At 38.9% G+C, this 23704-nt stretch overlaps 3 protein-coding genes across 9 annotated transcripts; 2 read left to right on the top strand and 1 right to left on the bottom strand.

The window, feature by feature from the left end:
* Positions 1-2703: 2703 nt before the first annotated feature.
* Positions 2704-9029, top strand: LOC148783564 (uncharacterized). Of its 7 annotated transcripts, XM_088852712.1 has the most exons (4): positions 2719-4748; positions 6845-6925; positions 7039-7660; positions 8100-9029. In XM_088852712.1, the coding sequence occupies exon 1, from the start codon at positions 2798-2800 to the stop codon at positions 3590-3592; it is 795 nt and encodes a 264-aa protein (XP_088708838.1). In that variant the 5' UTR covers positions 2719-2797; the 3' UTR covers positions 3593-4748; positions 6845-6925; positions 7039-7660; positions 8100-9029. The 7 variants fall into 7 exon arrangements, with proteins under 7 accessions (XP_088708827.1, XP_088708838.1, XP_088708832.1 ...); XM_088852706.1 differs by having other exon boundaries at positions 6845-7660; XM_088852703.1 differs by having other exon boundaries at positions 7039-9029.
* Positions 6348-6859, top strand: LOC105421466 (uncharacterized). Its single transcript, XM_011628918.1, has 2 exons — positions 6348-6677; positions 6845-6859. The coding sequence occupies exons 1-2, from the start codon at positions 6348-6350 to the stop codon at positions 6857-6859; spliced, it is 345 nt and encodes a 114-aa protein (XP_011627220.1).
* Positions 9030-12433: 3404 nt separating the features above from the next.
* On the bottom strand, positions 12434-13398 carry LOC148783565 (protein FAR1-RELATED SEQUENCE 5-like). The gene is made up of 3 exons (XM_088871696.1): positions 13254-13398; positions 12861-13152; positions 12434-12770 (listed from the first exon to the last, which is right to left on the bottom strand). Exons 1-3 carry the CDS (start codon positions 13396-13398, stop codon positions 12434-12436), a joined length of 774 nt encoding a protein of 257 aa, XP_088727822.1.
* Between the last annotated feature and the right edge of the window lie 10306 nt (positions 13399-23704).

The raw sequence follows: 23704 nt of genomic DNA on the forward strand, positions 1-23704 counted from the left end.
ACCATTGATATCCACCTATATTTCATGGCCCTTTACCAAATCCCATGGATAATGAAATGAGATTATTCAATCTCAGTTGATACCACTGCTGACTATTCCTATATCCCTAGACTTGGAAAAACTATATCTGTCAAGTGCTGGGACATATTTAATATGGACCCTGCAACACTCACACTTAAAAGAATACCTCAAAAAACCCCTGACAAACAACCAAACCAGAATACAGCCAATACTTCATTTGATTTCCCAACCTATCTGAGAAATATGCTTCAGTCAAACCCTAATGCCTCAAAAGAAACACTAGAAAAGCAAATGAGAGAAATCTTTGCTGAAGCTGGGAAAAATCCAGTTTCCTCTGAGGAGACCGTACAATCATCTCTTCTACACACCAACCAATATCTCAATCTTCCTTCAGACAATCCAGATGAAGAGACTGATCCAGACGAAGATGATCCAGACGAATTCAGTCAAAGACCCTGAAGAATATTCTATAAAGAATCAAAATAATTGCTGATAAAATTCCAATATTTCATCACCATACAAATATCCGGTTGTACCATCATCACAGACTCCACCGACGCTGTCACCATCGCCACCGACGCTGTCTCCATCATCACCGATGCCATCACCGACAAAGAATAAACAAAAAGCATCAGGAACAGTGATCACCGACACAACACGACAAGAAAAGATGCTTTCACTGTAGCCATTATACAGAAAAAAGACAAAAAGACACTGTAGCCACTTAGTACTGTAGCCATTTAGCACTGTAGCCACTTTTATTTTCGTCTTTTTCTTTCTTTTCTTTTTCTCTTTGTCCTCTTCCGCCGACACCCGCTTTATTTCTTTTGTCCTTTTCACCAACACTTGCTTCTCCCTTAAGCAAGCTCATCTATAAAAGGGGAAGACCCCCTTTTCATTCAAGGAGGTCGACTCTTCCCTTAGCCTCTTTCTTTCTACCTCAGACAGACCACTCACAGGTCGTCTCTTCTTTTCTCTGCTCCTTCCTCTCTTCTCTGAAGACTGTTCATTCATGCTCCAGAGGTCACTCACCTCTCTGCTCCAGAAGTCTTCCACTCTGCTCTGCAAACCTCTCGCTTTTATTCTCTACTTCCTGTCTCTCTCCTCTACTCTCTTTTGAGCCCTTCGTCTTGAAAATACTACAAGCTATCCTGACCTCATAGCTTCAATATCCTTCAATCATCAGGTTCAAATCTCTACTCTTTTTATATTCAATGTGTGACTGTAATATTACTTCTCTTCCATCATACTGCCCGCATCACTGGAAATTATTTTTCAGTTACTGTATATGCAGCCAGTAAGTCCTTCTGAGTTCTAAATTCTGATTTCTGTCTTCTATTTTCAGAGTGATGATTATTGTAACAAGTGTGCTACAATAGTTTGTAATAGTGCTGCAAGTTGTTAGTAATATAGCTTGTTTTAAAATGATATAGATTGTACTATGCAATTTAAAATACTATTTAGCATAAAATTTGGAGATAATAATTATGCTCAATGGTTTGTTATTGATATTTCGATTATACCTCTTATATGCTTTATCTTGTTCCTTCTAAATTACTATAAAATTCTGCAAGAATTACTAAAATATAACAGCCTTATATTCACATAACTACTCTAGATTCAACTATCACCTTAACCAATACGATAAATAGGATATAAATAGGATATATATATATATATATATATATATATATATATATATATATATATATATATATATATATATATATATATATATATGGAAAATTTTCCTGTTGCCCGGTGGGCTAACAGATGAGCCCAACGGTTCAGATTGAATCTGAGCCGATCTGACCGTTACGACCTCCTTTCTACAAATTCAAATAACTTGAAATTTTAGACACGTGTTCTTCAAAAATAAGAAAATTTAATAAAAATATCAAAAAAATATTTTACATGAAATAAATTGACCAAAATACCCCTGAAATATTTCAGAGGTATTTTAGTCAATATTGTTTTTGCAAATTATTTTTGAAGTATTTTTTATTAGGTACGCCTTTATTAGAAGAACACACGCTTAAAGTTTTAAGTAATTTGGACTTGTTAAAAAAAAAAAATTAAAATTCAAACATAAAATTTGGTCTGACCATCAGATCTTCCTATTAGCCCATTGGCTAACAGTAGCATCTTCATATATATATATATATATATATATATATATATATATATATATATATATATATATATATATATAATTCTTCCCAACACCTATTGGCGAAAATAAACAATGATTTCACTTATCCTTGTCACCGTCATGATTGTCTAGCAGTGTTTTATTTTTTTTACAAATTGGAATGATATGAAATTGGGAGTACATGTACATCTTAGTGAGGCCAATCTAATATAAAAAAAATAATTCTCAAAAAAATAATTGATCAAAATACCCCTAAAACATTTCAGGGGTATTTTGGTCAATTTATTTCATGTAAAATATTGTTTTGATATTTTTTGTAGATTTTTGTATTTTTGATGGATACATACTTCAAATTTCAGATCATTTTGATTTATTGAAAAAAATAAAAAATAAAAATAAAACACTACCAAATAATCGTGAACGTGCGATGAATTTTGAACGGTGATGTAGGTAGGCGAAATCACTTTTTATTTTCATCGACAGCCATTTTATAGTATCCTCTATTTATTTATATATATATATATATATATATATATATAGTTTTGTTTGGCTACGACACTTGGTCATGTATAGCCATAAAGTTGATCTAATTTTATTATCGGATAAAGTATATTGGGAGGGAGGATGGATGCCTTCTGGTGCATGATGGCTGGAAACCCTAGGGTTTCAACATACGGGCATAGATTACAAGCTTCTGCTATGGTTAACTCAAGATCTGGACGCTCTGGAGAAAGGGATAAAGCGGTCACGGTGCAAAACCTGGAAGACCGTGATGAACCAAATGCAAAATCTGATGGTAAGAATCAGGAAGTGATCGATTTGGATGTAATATGTGATGGGAAAAATCAGGTGATGGATCCTAAAAATGCCCGTGACGATTTGAATCCAAAATTTGATGGGAAAAATGAGAAGGTCGCCTATTCGAAAGCAAAATCAGATGGGCAAAATCAGGGGATTGATCCCAAAAAAGTCCGTGATGATTTGCAAGCTACTGAGAAGAGATCATACACACAAGCTTTGGGTAAGCTACTGAACATCGATGGTCTCCCAAACCCTATTCATGGCAGAAAAATTGTTAGGGTTAAGATTCCATGGAGAGCCTATGAAGAACAACTCGTGAAGCAGAAATTTGCGCTGATCGATAGACTGAAATTGAGGAATCTTGCCATAGAAAATTTGAAGAAATATGTCAGAGAAAACTGGAAATGGATTGATCGTGTTGCCCTAATTGAGTTGAGGAAAGGTTTCATATTATTCAGATTCAATTCTGAAGCAGACCTGACTTCAATATGGAGACGTGGCCCCTATCGAATTGAAGGCCAATTACTGAGCTTCCAAAGGTGGCAACCTGATTTTAATGTGAATCAGAACACTAGCCATGCTCTGCAATGGATCAGATTTCCGGACCTTCCACAATAGTATTGGAACTTCCACAATAGCATTGGCACGACGCGATTCTCCTTTCACTTGCAAAGGCAGCTGGTATGCCAATTGCAATTGATAAAAAAAACAAGAGATTCAACAATGGGGTACTTCACAAGAATTTGTGTCGATGTGGATCTATCGGCAGATAGGATGGAAGAAATTCTCATTGAGAGAGAACAAGTGGGTTCAAAAGAAATCTACCTATTCAAGCAGGTAATAGTCTATGAGAAACCTGCTGAAAGATGTGGATATTGTATAAAATATGGCCACATGATCGCTGTTTGCGCAAAAAAGAAGGATGATGAAGTAAAAAAAACCAAGATTATTGGGGATGAAATAAACAAGGATCTTGGTGTTCACAGCAATGTTCATGGGTTGCTGATGTGGCTACAAATTTCAACCAAGTTGATGTGAATCGTGCTGTTGTTGAGGAAAACTCTGTTGTAGCTGCGAACAATGAAAACAGAGTTGTTGGTGCCACTGTAGAAGGAAACTTGGCTGCAGTTGATGACATCGTAGAAAATGCTCACAATGTTGATTGTGATGTAGTTGAGGAAAATTCGTTTGCAGCTGTAAACAATGAAGCTTCTGGTATGAATAAGAAAAGAATTGCTGAGGATACTGCAGTACCCATGCTTTCAAGAGAGGACCACGCTGCTCTTGTTGATGTGGCTGCTGGAAAAAATTATGTTGCAACTGAAAACAATGAAGACAGACTTGTTGAGGTTACGACAATACCCATGGCTGCAAGACAGCATCACGCTCCTCTTGTTAAGGAGCAGCAAACAAAGGAAGTGGCAGAGGGATTGACCTCACGCTCCTCTTGTTGAGGAGCAGCAAACAAAGGAAGTGGCAGAGGGATTGACCTCTGCCGATGTGGCTGCTGGAAAAATGAATCACGGTGATGTCCTGGACTCACCAATTCCTCGGTTTTTGCAGATGTAAAATAAGGACAATTGTCCTCTCCCAGAGACACAATTCGATGTGTTGAGCCCAAATTTTGGGAAGACTGCAGTCGTCTTACATGCAGAAGTTGACATGGTAGATGAAGCAATGATGCAGTTGGAAGGCGAGGTTATTCCTGTCAAATCAAAAAAGGCCAAAGCTACTACTGTTAGCCATGCTCGCAAGTCCACAAGACTTGGAACAGGTAACCAAACTTTTGCTTAATGAAGTTACTTTACCGGAATATTCGAGGAATGAACAGGGTCAAAGCTCGAAATGCTTTGAAGTTTCATATCAAAGAGCATCAATCGGAAATGGTTTGCATTGCGGAACCTTTGGTTCATCCAAGTTTTAATGTCCTCTGATTTTCTTTTCAGCTTTAGGATACTGCTCTGATTTCTTACATAATGAGAGAGCTGATAAGCATCCAAATCTTTGGTTATTTTGGAAGAATTATATTCCAAAACCAATGATACTAGGAATGTCTGACCAGCAGATTACGATTAATATGGGTGTCTTTGGTAATAATGTGCAACTTTCCGTTGTTCATTCTAGTACTATCCGAGTAAATCGTAGAAATCTTTGGATGGAACTTATTTCTATGACAACAACTTCTCCTTTGGTTGTTACTGGAGATTTTAATGCCACTCTCTTCTCCCATGAAAAGAGAGGCTCTGGTCCATTCAATATGGGATCTGCTAACGATTTTTTAGCCATGATTGATTCATGTTCACTAATAGGCCTACACTCTATTGGTAGCAAATTCACTTGGTGCAATAATAGAAGGCATGGGAATGTGATGGCAGTTCTTGATAGAGGGCTTTGTAATGATGCTTGGTTTAATTTTTTCCATGATTGTACTGAAAAGGTTCTACCAAGGGTTGCATCTGATCATGCACCTATTTTGATTAAATCTGACGAAATCCAAAGACCTAACAACATACCTTTTCGTATGCAAAGGTTTTGGACAAATCATAAGGATTTTTCAGAGGTGGTTTCACAAACTTGGAGTACTCCTGTTAATGGTACACCCATTTTTATCGTTGCCAAGAAACTTAAAAGGTTGAAGGCTGATCTAAAAATTTGGGCCAAATCAACTTTTCCTCAACGTAATAAACTAGTGAAGTCCATCACCGTTGAACTTCGCGATATACAAGAAACTATTGAGAATGTGGGATCAAATGATTTTCTTTTGGATCAAGAGCTTGAAGCAAAAGCCAAACTTCATAATGCTCTTGGAATTCAAGAAAAATTGTGGGCCAAAAAATCCAGGATTAAGTGGTTAAAATGTGGGGACAGGAACACCAAATTCTTTCACTTGACGACTAAAATCCGTCAAGCAAAGAATTTTATGAGAGATTAAAAAGCAGGATGGTTCTATAATTTCAGACCCAAAGGAAATTGGAAATTATATTACTGAGTTCTATTAAAATTTTCACAAAAAACAGGTACCCTTGAAATGGACTTATTTGCTAGACTGTATTCCACATCTTATTGATCAGAATGATAATAACATGCTCACACAATTCCTTCTGAAGAAGAAATAAAGTTGTTGTTTTTATATGGATTCTCACTGTTCCCCTGGACCTGATGGTTTTTCACGAACTTTTTATCAGAAATGTTGGGATATTGTTGGTTCTGATATCTGCAGGGCAATCAGGAACTTCTTCCAGGAAGGAATTATTATGAAAGGCTTTAATAACAACTTCATTACTTTAATTCCCAAAGTGGAGGGTGCTAAATCTCTAGATTTGATCAGACCAAAATGTATGGAAACTTCTTCTTCAAAATCATACCAAAAATTATGGCTTCAAGACTTGTATCCTTACTTACCAAATTGATATCTGAGGAGCAAGGGGCTTTCCAAAAGGATAAAGTTATTTTCTCAAATATTTCCCTTGCATCTGAATTGGCCAATGTAATTCCTATTAAGTCTCGTGGTGGGTCTATGGGAATTAAAATTGATATACAAAAGGCTTATGATTCCCTGGAATGGGAATTTCTTTCTGATGTATTGGAAAAGTTTGGTTTTTGTGATAAGTGGATTCAGACAAATTTACTTTCGGCCAATATTTCTGTGCTTGTGAATGGTGGTCCATATGGGTTTTCAAAGCTGAAAGAGGGCTTTGCCAAGGTGACCCTTTAGCACCGTTACTCTTCATCATTGCAGAAGACGTTCTATGTAGGGGTATCTTTGATCTAAGAGAAAGGGAAAAATTAAAGCTCTTCTAGGACCAAGGAATTCCAAGGTACCTACACATCTCCTTTTTGCTGATGATGTTTTTATTTTTATGAATGCAGATATCAGACATGTAAAAAAGATGAAGAGCTTTCTTGTTGATTAGCAAAAGTATTCTGGCCAGGTGATACATCAGGGAAAGAGTAAGATTTTCTTTGGAAGAATTTCAGGCACAAGGAAAAATGAGATATCTAGAATTTTGGAATTTACTGAATGCTGCTTACCAACAAATTATCTTTGTGTCAATATCTTCAAGGGCCTGGTTAAAAAAGAGCATATCTTGGGAATGGTGGACAAATTAAAAGCCAGAATTTCAAGCTGGAAAGGTAAACTACTCTCTATAGCAGGTAGAGTGCAACTAATCAAGTCGGTGGTGACTAGTTTACCAATTCACAACTTTTCTATTTATTGGTGGCTGTCCTCTATGATTGCTCTTATGGAAAGATGGATAAGAAATTTTATTTGGTTTGGGGACCTTGACAACTCAAAATTGATTACTGTCAAATGGGACCAAATTTGTAAGCTAAAAGTCGAAGGGGGGCTTGGTGTGCGTAAATTGAGGGATATTAACAAATCCCTTCTTGCCAAGTTATGCTGGTCAATTAAACATGAAGACACAATGTTTAGCAGCTTTATGAAAGCTAAATATCTAAGGCAAGATGGCCCTTTAAAAAAGTCCTATTCCTCTTCTATCTGGTCTGGCATTCTAAATGTTTGGGACTTGGTTACGAATAATGAGCACTGGATTATTGGTGATAGCTCCCAGATTAATTTTTGGAAGGACAAGTGGATGGGGGAAATTACCATAGCAGAAGCTTTAGGTCTCAAGCCTTCGGTGTTTCGAAAATTTAATACAAGGATATCCAATTTCATCTCGGGTATGCAATGGTCTCTTCCTCCTATTTCTTTTTCATTTTTGAATGATTTATTCTCACAAATTCTTCACATTCAATTGCCCACCATTGATGTTTCTGATGTTTGTATTTGGAAACCTATGTTGTCTGGGTTATTTTCCTCTAGTTCTGCATGGGAAACTTTTTGGGAGAAAAGAAACCAGGTTTCTTGGTATTCAAATGTTTGGCAACCACATTTACAGCCAAGACACTTGGTCTTTGGCTGGAGGCTTATGCAAAAGTTACCCACTGATGATTCCTTTACTTCCAAAGGAATTCCTTTAGCCTCTCAATGTTCGCTATGTTTCTAGAGTTGTGAATCTAGCTATCATATATTTTTTGATTGTTATTTTCACTTGATCTATGGAGATGGTTCTTGGAGATATTTGGTCTGCATGTGTGGCCGAATGTTATAAATTTGCAGGAACTATCTCAATGGTGGAACAATAAGACAGACACTTACCCTTTCCACAAATTTGGAGAGAGGGCTATTTACTTATTCAATACCACATATGGGAGGAGAGGAACTCGAGACGATTTAATCAAAAGAGGACATCCCGTGTGGTCATCACAAGTATCAAAAAGACATTATGGAAGCTACGAGAGGGATGAAGAACTTATCACCCAAAAGTCCTTTAGATTTCTAAATCTTAAGGACCTTTGATATCCCCGTCGGGTAGTCAAAGCCAAAAATCCACGTGGAGATCATATAGAGGAAGCCTACCGAAGGATGGTTCACGCTTAATGTTGATGAATGTGCACTGGGCAATCCGGGTCATTCTGGGGCGGGTGGTGTCTTCAGGAATTCAATGGGCATACCAAGTAGGACTTATTCATCTTATCTGGGTAATACAACAAATTTCTTTGCAGAATTTTCTGCTCAGCTCTAAGATATCGAGATTGCAAAGGAGAAAGGTGTGGAAAGACTTTGGATAGAATATGACTTAATAGCTGTTATTGAAGTAATTAATGGCATAAAAATCCTATGGAAATTCTTGCAAAAATGGCTTATCCTTTGGACTTACTTGGATGCTATACTTTGGAAGATAACACATATCTTTAGGGAAGGAAACAATGTGGTTGACCTACTAGCTAAGAAAGCTGCATATTCTCGATTGACTAATTTTTGGGACAATCCATCTGATTATGTTCGGACTAAGATCACTTGGGATCTCATTGAGTACAAAAGATATCTATTCATTACTTAGACTGTTAACACTGTTGATGACATTGTCGAAGGTGGTGTTCTCAGCTATTTCTTGTATTATTGTATTTCTGTTTGGGAATGCCTAGACATTAAATTTTGTATCCATCTATTTATTAATCATATTGCTTACCTTTAGCAAAATAAAAAGTGTATACCCATAAAGTCTTCAATATTTTTTGACATATAGATACTTTATAGTAACTTTTTGTATAGGGGTATTTTAAGTAATTAGTCAAGGGTAAAGTAGAAATTCCTAATGGAAACAAAAGCTTTTTTTTTACAATAGTAGATAATGATATCACCGACATGGTGTGTGACATCACCCACAAGATGCATGAATAATCTTTTCACTGCTAATAGAAAACCACTATTTTTAAAGAATTATCTATCTATCCTTTTAAATAACAAAAAATACCCTTACTTCAAGTGTATTTAAGTATCTAAAAATGTTGACTTTAAGGGTATACACCATCAAGCAGTATAGCTTAATAAAACCCATATATATATATATATATATATATATATATATATATATATATATATATATATATATATATATATATATATATATATATAGGGGGAAATGATCTAATGTAACAATTGTATAGTAGTATAATGCAACTACACATCTAGAAAATCATATTTTTGGCATTTGTATGACCTAAAATTTTGCACACACATTCTCTTCATCCTCATAATCAATCCTATAAAGAAAAAAAAAATTCAATTTGCATCTTAGATATGGTCAAAATTAGTACCCATACAACAATGAATCTCGACCATCCATTTGGTGAAATTCAAGATTTAGGCCTTAACAAATTCAAAATCACTTTTTTAAGTTTTAGCATTATTAATCTAATGATAATACGCTATATAAAAATTTTGGACATAAAAAAATTCTTCTGAGGCTTATATCTAACCATTTCAATAAAATGGACGGCTTATTAATTGAGCTAGAATGAAAACTTTGTAGAGTATTTTTTCAAAATTTTTTTTTTTTGTAGTTGTTCTTCAGAATGAAGAGTGTACATTTAAAAATTTGTGTCAAACAAATGTCTCAAACATGGTTTTTGGAGATGGTTGCATTATGCAGTACCGCAAAACACCTATATGCGAAAATGAACAATGATTTTGCCTACTTTTATCACCATACAAATTTTATCGTACGGTCACAATTGTCTGGTAGTGTTTTAATATTTATTACTTTTACTAATCGGAATGATCTGAAATTTAAAGCGTACGTACATCTTAGTGAGGTACGCTTAATAAAAATATGAAAAAAATAATTCACAAAATATAAATTAACCAAAATACTCTTATAAATTTTAAGAGGTATTTTAGTCAATTTATATTTTACAAATAATTTTTTTCATATTTTTATTAAGTGCACTTCACTAAGATGTACACACTCTTCAAATTTAAACTAATTTGGATTTGTAGAAAAAAAAATGAAAAATAAAATACCACTGGATAATCGTGACCATGCGATGAATTTTAGACGGTAATAAAGATCGATAAAAATCACAGTTCATTTGCGTCTATAGACGTTTTGTAAGATCTTCATTTATATATATATATATATAATTGTGTGATCCGTCTCGCCTACAGAAACTTGATAAGCCGAACAGTTTATAGATATAATTGTGTGATCCGTCTCGCCTACAGAAACTTGATAAGCCGAACAGTTGTGATTTATTCATAGGGTCCAACGGCTGTGATTTATTTCCCCCGTTTTGACGCCTCGTGGGTGTTCTCTCTCTCTAGGTAAACTCTCGCTCTCCCTCTCTCTCTCTCCCGTGAACCGTCCTCCACCCTCAGCAACCTGCCCCTCTCTCTCTCTCGTGAACCCTCCAACCTTAGCATCTTGCCCCTGTCTCTCTCTCTCCCGTGAACCCTCCTCCAACCTGCGATTTTTGTCTCTTGCTTTTAATTTGATTCTCTCTCTCTCTAAACTTTCAATAACCCTAGGAATCAAAAGAGTGGTTTTTATCTCATAACCCTAGGCATGAGATTGCATAAAGAATATTTGGTGGTTGTATTAGAGAGTAATTTTTTAGCCCAATTAACATAAACTTTTAATTTTGATGAGATGTTTAGATCTAAGTATCAGAAACATCATGAGATGATTTTTTTGATTCTTTTCATTTTCTTGAATTTGTTTTAACACAAGTTTTTTTCTTTCAAGGAACCCCCCAATCCAAGAAAAACTTGTATTAAAGCAAATTCAAGAAAATAAAAAGGACTAATAGAATCATCTGATGATGTTTGTGAGACCTAGATCTAAGCATATCACCAAAATGAACGGCTTATGTTAATTGGACTAAAAACATACTTTCTAACTCAACCATCAAAGATTCGTTGTGCAATCTCATGCCTTCTAGCATTTTGATACCATATTTTTGGTTTTTCAACCCATATATCATACAAAACCTGTCACAAATTCCAAACCCAATTAGGCACTGCCCCAAGATAACAAATCAATACAATACTCCAAAATTGTCGTACAATCCAATTTGGTATTGCCAATTTGGAACAAACAAGTGTCGCACATGCCAATTTCGCACTACCAATGAATACACGACAAACCAATTTCGTATTGCCAATTAACACAAACCAATTTTACACTGCCAAAGTTCGAAGACATTCATAAAAAGTAAAAGATACACGGTCCTGTAAGAGAAAAACATGACAAATGGCTCCAAAAGGAACACCCTCCAAAAGGCATAGTATTAAGTTTACAAATAATTAAAATATTCACCTCACTACCTTCTAACCTATTCTACCACCACCACCATCTATTGTGGATGGACATGCAAGTAATAACCATGAAACAAGGTGCATTCATCGGAGTTAGCGCAGGCATCGTATTCTAACTTGGAAACATCTAATGAAATGTGAAGTCCTCCATCAATTGGTGTCTGGCATGGATAGAAGTACTACAACGCTTTAAAAAGGTAAAGTTATGAATAAACTACATGACAAGAAATATTATTTACCAGCCAACTTTTGATACAAAAGAACAGCACCCGTTGCATCCACAACTTCAATACTGTATTAACAAGAGAGGCTGTTGTAAACTTAAATTCATACTACTACTTATTATGTTCAACATTGTCATTGACATGGATACAACCACACAAGCATAAGAATTTCAATGCATTAATATTTCTTACAATGCAAATTTAATGCAAAATATACTATTTCACTGGTTACAATGCAAAGCTCTAAAAATTCTTACCATTACTCATCATGTTTCACATTCTCACACAACCCATCCATGCATCTTATATTTGCATTTAACCTAAACAAAGAAAACCCATTTCAAATATTTATATTTAAGGAATTCATATTAAAATCATAAAGAGTACGAGAGATGGAGCAATAGTTCATTCATACTTTGAACGTACGAGAGATGGACAATTCCTTCTATCATGTGCACTCCTTTTGCAAATTGTGCACTTTCGGGTAACTTCCTTCTCTTTCGCTTTCGCTTTCTCTGCCTCTATCTCAACCCGAGGTACATATCTATCATTGGTAGGTCTCCCCTTTGTTCATGCCTGAGGGAGCTCAAGGATATTATAGCGTGCATGTCCCTCAACCTTAGCACGGTGGCTACTGCTGACAATCACATTATCATTATGACTGCTGCAAGGGGTCTCAAAAGTACCATCTGGTAATACCACACCCCCAATCTTGGCCTTAACCTTTGAAAGTGTACTTAATATTTCAGACATTATAAATGCATGGAGTTCTACACTTTCTGAAGCATGCTCTGCTAGTACTCTATTGGCTTGACAAACCTCATTAAAACGAATTGAAAGGGGTAGATCAGAAGTACCTTGAATTTTTTTCCCATTGGCATCAAGTACAACACTTTTCATCACATATCTTCATTATGTAATACGATGGCATTTCAAAAATATTTTTCACCATCAAGATCTAATCCCATGCTTACAAATAATGCCTAGTCTCTCATACATGTGGAGAGTACAAACAAAAGTTTGGTCGTGACCATTGAACTCGACATTGCAAGCCCTTGTTCCAGTTCCACGTTTTGACACCTTGAAGATTGCAACTGTATCATTCTCTTCAATAATTTCATTCATGTAATTGACGCCTTTTACAACTTCTTCTCCAAACAACTTCATAACTTTGTGTGTATATATCTTCGACGTGTGAGCCTCGATATCATACGTGGTCTTCAGAAAAGGCGTAGATGTTATGTTCTTTAAGCAATTTTTCCTCATCTTAAGAAGTTTTTTATCAGGCACTTTTATAGTAGTTTTCAACAATGTGCGCAAGCTTGTATTGGAAGTCACATACTTTTGAAGTGCTTATTCATTTTTTCGCTTCTTTAAGTCGATGACATACCTGTTGTGAATGCATCTGCCATACATGCATCAATCCATTGCTTTCGACATCTATACAATCTATTGAGCCATTCATTCAGTTGAAGATCATATTTATCAATAAGAGATTTCCATTCTAACTCAAAGTCTTCCTCAATTTGGCTCATTGTACGGTTTCTGAATATTTTCGGAAAAGATGGACTCCTTCGTAAGACATGGCACATTTTTTCTTTGACATTTGACAGTATGTGTCACGTATAATAATGATGTCTGCTTTTATTCATAACTTGTCTCACTGTAGCGGTCATTGCAGGATCGAGATTAGTGATAAATACTCCGGGTTGACGTCCACCCATTGCCTCTAGCCAATTTTCAAATACCCATACAAAAGACTCCACTTTCTCATCAAATATAAGGGCAAACCAAAAAAGTGTTGTGCTAAGGTGGTGATTCACTTCAAGTATGGGAGCAAAGGGCATGCCAAAAGAATTTGTCTTATATGTGACCACATCCTAGAAGTGATGGTAGAACACACTTGACATGGCATCTACCCAGAGTAGGTTGACAATGTGATATTCTTCATCTAATTTCGTTTTATAGAAAAAAGATGGATTTGATCTCTTCATATCAGTTAACCATTCCATTGCACAATTGCCATCTTCCCCTTTGAATTTTCTTCTCTTGTTTCCTAATTGGTTTTCAATGTCTTTTTGTGAGCAAGGGAGATTATCAAAAAGATATCATAGATATTCCGAGATTTTACCAAAGCAGAGCTCATGGAGTTATCATTGTCTTTGTCGCATCCGATATTGTTTAGCGCGATCGGAGAAGTCGAGCTTTCCTTACAAGGTTGTGATTGTGATCCTTAACAAATCTTGTAACAACCCACTCATTGTTGGCATTTGTACTTACGTACATATTCACTACACATCCACACCTTGTCTGAGGGAATTTTTTCTAGGTTGCACTTGTTTCACAGTATGAAATCTTTCCTTAGAACATTTATATTCCCTATCAACTCTCTTTTCGTCCTTATTCTTGTGAGTACTTCCCTTTCTGACACCAAACCCTTGCACCAGTGCAAAAGCCTTGTAAAACTTATATGCATCATTTTCAGCACTAAATTTCATTCCTACACGGGGTTCCTCTATTTCTGACCCCTTGGATGATAATGAATGTTCCCTGTTTTCATAATTTGTGAACTTATTGTGGGGCGGGTGTTTGAAGACATTTTTCAGTACCTTGGTCCCTGATGCGGAATAAAGAGGAAGCAGGTCAATAAAGCCTCAACATGCAGTGAAATTCTTGACAGCCTCAGAATTGCCCCAGAATGGGTCAAAATCTTCCTAAAGCACTCCAAAAGACCACCTGCCAAGTTTCATCTCAATCCGACATGCCTAAGGCACTCTAGCACCTTGAAACGGACCCTGTAACTAGAACTCCATTTTTGGTATGTCAAACAGCTGTGAGACCACCTCTATTGGATCCAGCACTGTCAAAAACCCTTATGAGTCAAGTTTCGACATAATCGGGCATTCTAGGACAAAGTTATGGTAAAAGACCAATAGGGGGTATGCCGCACGCTATTCCCGTGCGGCCTCCCTACGCCAATCTCCATTAAAGGAGGCTGATGTGCACAGTCACGAGCAACAACTTCAAAAGCTCTTATCTCACCCGTCCTGAGTCGGATCGCTCTCAAATTTGGTGAGCGCGTTCTTCTCATCAAGATGAGCGTTTTGATATGCAGTATGACTTGTGATGATACCTGAGCAGGGAGAAAAACTAGAGAAAAGTTGATGATTCGTGAAGATAGTTACAGAAAATTCAGCAGCAACATGCCTTGCTCGAGCGGCCAAATCACGACTATCGTGTACTCGATCGACGTGAAACCAATTGCATTATGTGCGTAAGGTTTGAGGCTATCTCTGGTCCGAACTCCGCTTACGATGAATGGTTAGACATGGAGGTGTTGAAGCTGTTGTAAATTTCGGTTGTTGAATTTCCAGATTTTGATAAAAAAATGACAAAATCTTCGTTCGGACATGAAATCGAGCTATGTTTGTTGCCACAAGACCAAAACTTTTCCCGGCATGGCGGGATAGGGAGTCTGAGGAAGAGGCCAACGTCGATTAGAAGAGCCAGCGTCGGGTGAGTTGCAGAAGAGGCCAATGCCGATTGTAAGAGCTAGCACCGGGTGAGTTAGAGAAGAGGCCAGCACCGGTTGGAAGAGCAGCGCTGGGTGAGTTGGAGAAGAGGCCAGTGTCGGTTGGAAGAGCCAGCGCTGGGTGAGTTGGAGAAGAGGCCAGTGTCGGTTGGAAGAGCCAGCGCCGGGTGAGTTGGAGAAGAGGCCAGCACCAGTTGGAAGAGACAGCACTGGGTGAGTTACAAAAGAGGCCAGCGCCGGTTGGAAGAGCTAGCGCTAGCTTAGTTGGAGAAGAGGCCAGCGTCGGTTGGAAGAGCCAGCATCGGATGAGTAGGATAAGAGGTCAGTGTCGGTTGGAAGTGCCAGCGCCGAGTGAGTTGGAGAAGAGGCTAGCGTCGGTTGGAAGAGCCAGCGCCTGGTGAGTCGGAGAAGAGGCCATTGCCTGTTGGAAGTGCCAGCGTCGGGTGGATTTACGTGTAGCACCGGTTGTATCTCTAGCATGCATGTTGATTGAGTGCCAGATGTCCAGATTTTACAGTTTTTTGGAGACACTTGGTTAGCCACCTCAACCCAAGAGTACTTAAGCCCCCTTCCTCACCCGTACCACTCATTCTTACTCTCTAAGACACAAGATGGGCAGGAGTGACTGTTGGTGGGCAGCCACCGTTGGACGGGTGAGAGCTTTGATGAGAGAAGTGGAGAAGACACCATTGTTGTTTATGTAAGTGGATCCATCACCATTGCATGATAGTCGTAAGGATGCATGGAATTGATGCATTTAAAATGAGAATGAAAGTGTATGTGAGGTAAGAAAATCCTCAAGTCTTTTTATTTAGAAATTGGGGCTCTTGTTCTATGATACTGGTGAATGTCAAGAATGAATGCATGATTCTTAGATTATGTAAGAAATGCATGCTATGCATGATTATGTCTGTGTTCACATTGTGAGAGAAGGATTGTTATCATGTGCCTCACCATGAAATGAAGATCATATAATGTATGCTTGAGACATGTTGTATGCCACTGTGAAATTCCAGAAGTTTTCATGTTCTTGCAGGAGGCTTTTGAACAGTCAAATGGGTCCGATTGACCTCAAACCACCCCCATTAGAAATATTTACGAGTCCAGTAAAATGTTTGTTTTTACCCATTTCTGAAATTATGTTTTAAAATGGGAAGGTATATCATTATTAACTATTTTCCTGGATTTTTTATTTATACCATTGTGGTCATTGATTTTAGCTAGCCAAACAAAGTTTGTTTTCAGCCAAACTACAACTATTTGAAAGATTTTTGAATGGACTAAAATTTTCATGTGGAAACTATTTTGAAACGCTCCATAGATTGAAAGTTATACCTTGCTTTATGAAGGTATGTCACTGTGGGCAGTATTGATGGAAATCAGAACTATCACCTTGTTTGCCACAAATTTTTTAACCACTAAATGGAATCCAAATACTTTCAAGTGTGGTTTGTTAGAAAGATATATGTTTTGGCTTAAACTTTCAATTTGTACCTATCACAAGTTGCCTTACGGTTTGAATGTTATAATGATCTGAAGTAGGGTACGTTGCTGTCCACTGTATGCAGCAGGGGGCAGTTAGTTAGCCCTCATTTCCTTGAACCTTTAAGAGGCCAAAAAATATCCTGTTGTCTTCCCAAGTGAGGAATAGGTGAGTTTAGTACGAAATTGATTTTGGAACCATCTTTAAACTCTAAATGGTCCAAAAGTTAGGACCCCATTTATGAGCACACGTACACACGCATGATAATGAAGTTATGCTTCGCTATGACATGGAAGCATGATTATGATGAATGCCCTGTTGCGATATGAATTGCATGATTTTAATAATTCTTATGCTATATGTGAATGGATAACTATTGTGTGAATGATGGTATCATGATTCTTATGTTATATATGAATGGATACCTCCTATGTGAAAGATGGTATCTTGATGCTTATGCTATATTTGAATAGATACCTACTATGTGAATGATGGTATCTTGATGCTTATGCTATATGTGAGTGGATACCTATTGTGTGAATGATGGTATCTTGATACTTATACTATATGTAAGGGGCATCTACTGTGTGAATGATGGTGTTGACAACTACGATTTTTTCCTGGACTCCCCATGATAGGACGAGACTCAGCATGTGAGTAGTTGGGAGGGTCGCGCCCCCCAGATCTATGTGGGCACTACACATTGGGTCACTTAATGGTAGTGTAACGCCCTCTCACCAAAAGGGTGCAGGAAGAGGGTAGTGTCTTGCAAGGCCTCTGCCTATCGAAAACCCCAAAGCGTACTGGGGATGTGTGTGTGTGTGTGTGAGGGCCTTACAAAGTAGGTCTTCCACTTGTCATGGTCCACCGTCCCGAGTGAGGGTAGAAGTCCCAAGTTTAGGATTGGCTTAACCTGACCGATGTGGCTTCCACTTCAGGAGTAGATAGATATGTTTGCTTGACTTATTTACGCTTTCTGCATGAGCTTTTAACTGTAATGGCCTGCTGTCTTTATTACTCTACTTTAAGAAAGGTGATTGTGACATGCATTATAAATATTGAACTGCCTTTCTCATATTTCTACTAGAGTGTTGAGAAGCATGTTGAGGGACTTTATTTGATACATGTGTATATGTACGTATATGTGTGTTGCGTATTTATTTTCACTATCATACTATTTGGAATGCAATGACGTAGATCTGCTTATTGGGCTGTTAGCTCATTCCATATTATTTTCATAACTGTAGAGTGAAGACTGTTGACACTTGTGCTTAAGGTGGGTGACCACTGGGGGATTTGAAGCTTGAAGTCGAGAGGTTAAAAGCCCGTCCTTTGCGGACTTTCATTGTATGTTTTGGATGTCTCAATATTGTGTGGTATACCTCATTTTGGGCCAGTAGTGCCAAGAAAGAATTGTAAAGACTTTTTATCATCGGATGAATGAGATGACTATACTTTTGATTGTTATTTGTTTAATGAGTAATTTTATTCTAAGTTTCTTTCATGGTTTGCTCTTGATTCCACGTTTTCATGCATTGAGCCACTCCCACTTGAGTGACGTTCGTGACCTTTAGTCGTGATCCCGCACTCTGTCGCCGTCCGGCAGGCGTCAGGGGGCGGGGTCGTGACAAGCAGGGACTATTTTGGAATTTCACACATTAATAGGCAGACACAAAACAGTCCTTTTGCACCCAATTTTAGAATTTTTTTTAATTCAATTAAATTGTAATTATCATCAATTTAGATGGTTTTTGGGTGTACACCCATGTTTGGGCCCAATTCTATATAAACATGCAAAGCCTAATTGTAAAACGACCAGTTCATTCTACACATTGATCAATAAAGCTTCACTTTTTCCTTAAGTTTGTGGGTGCATCTTGAAGAGAGAGAGAGGAGAGAAAAGAAAAGGGTCACTACCCTTCGGTAAGGTAACTTTCGCTCTCTTCCTCTCATCTCTCTTTCTCTCCTCATCTATCTCTCCCATTCTCTCTCCTCATCTCTATCTTCCTCTTTCTCGCTCCTCTAATCTATCTTTATTTCCTATTTTATCTTTGATCTCCTTTATCCACTTTCCTTTTTCTTTCTTTATCTTTCCTTCACTTTTCCTCTCTTTCCTGTTCTCTCTCTCTGCTCTCTTTCTCCTTCTTCTCTGTTTCTGCAAGGCGAAGCCGATCGCTTGGCATGATGTTGTCTCGCTTCAGAGATATGAACAGTGAGCGGGGCCTTAACCTGAGTGGCGGGCAGGGCCTCTATCGAAGTCTCCTTGTCTTCTTCATCTGACATGGACAGCGGAAGCACATCGCCGCCCATGTCTTCTCTCTCTTCTTCTTCTTCTGATATGAACGGCGGAAGCACATCGCCGCCCATGTCTTTCCTTTCCTCTTCTTCTTCTGACATGGACGGCGGAAGCACATCGTTGCCCATGTCTTTTCTCTCCTCTTCTTCTTCTGACACGGACGGCAAAAGCACGTCGCCGCCCATGTCTTTTCTCTCCTCTTCTTCTTCTGACACGGACGACAGAAGCATATCACTGCCCATATCCTCTCTCTTCTTTCTTCTTCGTCTGACACTGACGGTGGAAGCACATCACCACCCATGTCTTCTCTCTCTTCTTCTTCGTCATGGACGGCAGAAGAACATCGTCGCCTATGTCCTCTCTCTCTTCTACTTCTTCTGACATGAACGACAGAAACACATCGTCACCCATGTTTTCTTTCTCCTCTGATTCCCCTACCATGAGCAGCAGAGGCTAATTGCCGCACATGTCCTTTCTCTCTTCTTACCCTCCTGTCATGAACTGCAGAGGTTTATCCCCGTCCTTATTCTTTTCTATCTTCTCTATCATTGTCGTTTAGGTTCTCTCTTCTTCCTTCTCTCTCATTTTCTTCTTCTTCCTTCCTTCTTAGGCACGATCAGTGCTAAGGGATCACTTATTTCCTTTCTTGTTTTGTGTGCATTGTGTGCTTGACTTTATTTTAATTGCGTGCTTCTTTACACACTCCAACACACACCGGACTGGGAGTGCCCGGGAAACCAACAAACAAATATTTTGAAAACCCTCAAAATCTGCGTTAAAGGCGTGAGGGGAACCTAGCTTTGAGAGTTGAGGCGGTTGGGATTCACGTAACTTTAACTGTGAGCACCCCTTTGTAATCCTTTGCCTCAAAGCAACTTCGCATATAGTAGGACCTGGTGAATATCCTATAACAGGAGGCCAGGACCTATGTGGGGACCTATATCATCCTAGCCGCATTTCAATAGGTAGGAACCCACTCTCAAGCCAAGCCTACCTATAATTCTGGGTCAAAAGTTTTTGTGTCCTTGCTTGCTTATTTCTAGTTGGTTAATCTTAGATCTCAGTCCGGACCCGCTTTTGGTCCAAGCTGAACCCTCTGGGTCCAAGTCCAGTCTTGTACTCAGCTTAGCCCAGGTCAGAACTAGGTTTCTCCTTGGTCCGAACCTATGTCCCCTCTTGGTCCGAGCCGAAGGCTCGTTCCTAGTTCATCCTTGATCTAGTCCGTGGCCATGCCGAGGCTGTTCATCAAAACTCTATAGGTCCAAGTCTAGGCTTGTATGTAGCTTAGCTCAAGTCTGAACCAGGTTCACACACAGGTCCGAACCGAGGCCCCCTCTTTGTCCAAGCCTAGGGATTGTGCCTAAACCAACTTTGATCTAGTCTGGGTCCACACTCGGTCTGAGTTTCATAACCCTCTAGGTCCAAGTCTAGGCTTGCACCGAGCTCAGTCCATGTCTGAACAAGGTTCACACCTGATCCGAACCCAGACCCACTCTTGGTCTGAGCAGAGACTCATACCTATCTAGTCTAGATCTTAGTCTAGGTTCTAGCATAGGTCTAATCTTAGAGTTGCCTCTAGAGCTAGACTAGGCTTACCTTAGTTCAGGGTTCAAACCAAAACCTATTGAGTTTAATAGATTTCATCCAGTCTAGTCCTAGCCTAGATCTTAGTTAGGGTTCTGCCCCTAGAGACATAGTAGGCCTACCATGAGGTGTCGAGTCTAGATCTCACCAAGTCTAAGAATTATAACCCACGATCATGGCGGGACAAAGTCCAACCCTATAGCCCCATCTCAGTTTAGGTCCAGAGAACCTAATCAATCCGAGAGGCACCGTCACATTGCTCCCTCACAAATCATCCATAGCACTCGTGTTAGTGAGCCGACTCTCAAATTGCATGGAACCAAACCTAGCTGTCTAAGCCGCCTTCAAGGCCACCCTTTAGAAGTCACGAGCCAATAGGTTAATAAGGTTCGTAATACCCTGAAGAGTCAAGGGGTCAGGCTGGGGGCAATCCTTCAAGACATAGGGGTTACCCTCATATTCAGTTGGCACAACAAGAATAAGGCCCCTGCTCAAATCTCTGAGTCAGCCGATCTCAGTCGTATGAACCCCAATAGTCATCTAGCAGCCCAACATTCCAATCTTAGCAATCAGCCTGTTAGTGGGCGAGTGGGTTCACACACAACTAGGGAAAGCCTACTCGAGCAACCCATCACCAGTAAAGATCAGGGTTTCAACCTAACTCGATATAAAGAAAATCTTAAAGTGCATGCTTACTTCCAAGACCTCCTCATTAGAGGATACACCATCCAGCGCACTCAATCCAGGAAAGTCAGATCAGAAGCTCAAGCCATAGGCCAAGTCCAATATTTTAGCTCAAACCAGGATGATCCTAGGGCTATTAGCTTGCCAATTCAACCCACTACGGGCCAGGGGTTTAGTTCTAATCATCACTCGAGCCCAAGACTACCTAGAGGGTAGACTCCCTCTGACAGTAGTCATGACATTCCTTCACTCTTTCAGTTTTGTGCTAGGGAAAGATAATACCCTAACCCCAAGGATAGGTCATCCAACCAAGGTCAGGGTCTGGTAGACCTAGCCACCCAAAGTCAAAGGTTGAGTCATCATAGCAGCTTGAATCGTCCATCCCAGTTGAATGGTGATCCTATCCTGCAGGCCTCCTTGCATGGCCAAGTTGTGCTACCTCTAAGTAATAGGAATGCTCTGTCCCAATTCAACTCAGGTGAGCCTACAAGACGACAACCGACACATCAAGTTCAATACATTCCTCAGGCTCAGTCCTTAGGGCAACCGGCTACAGGGGCCCAACGGCCAGTTTATACGAGCCAGATACCACGAAGTCAGGTTCAACTGACCATATAATAGAGCCAGCTCACAGCTATACAAACGACTCAAGTCGCTCGTATGAAACACCTCTAAGACTCTTTAGAGAAAATGAGAATATGGGATTTCTCAACTCCTAAAGCTTATATACAAGAAATTCTAGGAAACCTACAAGATCTATCACTGGGGTTTGTGATGCCACAGTTCAAAAATAGATTTTCAGGGAAAGAGGATCTTGAGGCACACATCAATGCCTACTTATTGATGGTCCACACACTACAAAATTGGCCCAACCAACTTAAGGTCATGTTCTTGCATAGCTTAAAAGAAGAACCCTTGATGTACTACTGACGATTCATGAAGGGGGACCCTCATGCAACTCTTGATGAAATGTTCAGGCACTTTTCCTCCCGCTATAGTGGAGAAAAGCTAAAACCCATCAACCTTGGTGAGTTAACTTCTACCAAATAAAAGTCAAGCGAGTCTCCTTCTCTATTTATAACCAGATTCAGAAAGGTTGCTATGTGAGTCACTGAAACTCCACTCCCTGAAGCCGCAAAGGTAAGCATAGCATTAGAGAACATGACTCTAGAATATGTCGCGTTCTTCATTGTGGGGGCAATCCCGTACTCATTTGATGATATGCTTGAAAGAATATCATGATATGAGCGAGCCAAGAAAGATAAAGCCGCAGCCAAAAAACCCTCTCAAGAAGGGGAGGTGAACGTGATCAAGAAAAGCAACCCTTTTGTAAACCATTCATAGGGAAAGACAAAAATTCATTCTGCCACATGGAGAATGCAGACTTCTACACCAAGGGAATTCACTCCCATTGATGAGCCTATGACGGATGTCGTGAAGAAGTTGCTTAAGACAAGGCTCATAGAATTACCGACAGGAACCAAGATTCCTCCTTTCCATGGAGGTGATACTTCTCAATGGTGTGATTGGCATCAAAACTATGCCTATAACACGGAGGAATGTCGAGCTTTCAGACATAGAGTTTAGGACCTCATTGATAATAACACGATAAGTGCTAGAAAGAAAGAGTTAGATGACATAGAAAAACCAGAAACTATAGATATCTCAACAAAGAATACTGATGTCAACCTGATTAACTCAGGAGAATCACAAGCTATGACTAACCCCAAAGAACATCCACAAAAGGACTTGGAGTACAAGAAGAAATCAACTGAAAAGTCTAGTAGATGAAGAACAAAATGAGCATAACCTTACTTAGGAGTTAATGACTAATGATACTCAAGATGAGGATGAACTTAGCTCCAAGCCCATAACCGAAGAAGGGAGAGAAGAAAGGGGTATCACATATGGGATTCCACTCCAAGATACACTCCCAAAAGTGGCACAAGAAATCCCCATCAAATAGAGTCACACTAGAGCATATGAACCCTTCAACCTTTACTTTCAAGTTAATACAATAAATGGTTCATACCTGTGTGGTAACGAATCAAACCCGTAAGAGCAATATGAACTCAAGCATAAGCTCAACCAAGGTTTTGAAGCTATGGATTCCCAAGCCCATGACGACAAGAAAAACCTTAGTTTTGGGACAATAATTTGTGAGGGGGCAAATGAACAAGTGCTAAAAGGAGGCTCTTCACCTCAAAACTTTGATGACCCACCTAAGTGGGATCAATATAATGAGGACAACATGTTAGAAAT

The sequence above is a fragment of the Amborella trichopoda genome, chromosome 1 (genome assembly GCF_054954075.1).
Source record: "Amborella trichopoda isolate Santa Cruz 75 chromosome 1, AtrichopodaSantaCruz75HAP2 v2.0, whole genome shotgun sequence".
Classification (NCBI taxonomy): Eukaryota; Viridiplantae; Streptophyta; class Magnoliopsida; order Amborellales; family Amborellaceae; genus Amborella; species Amborella trichopoda.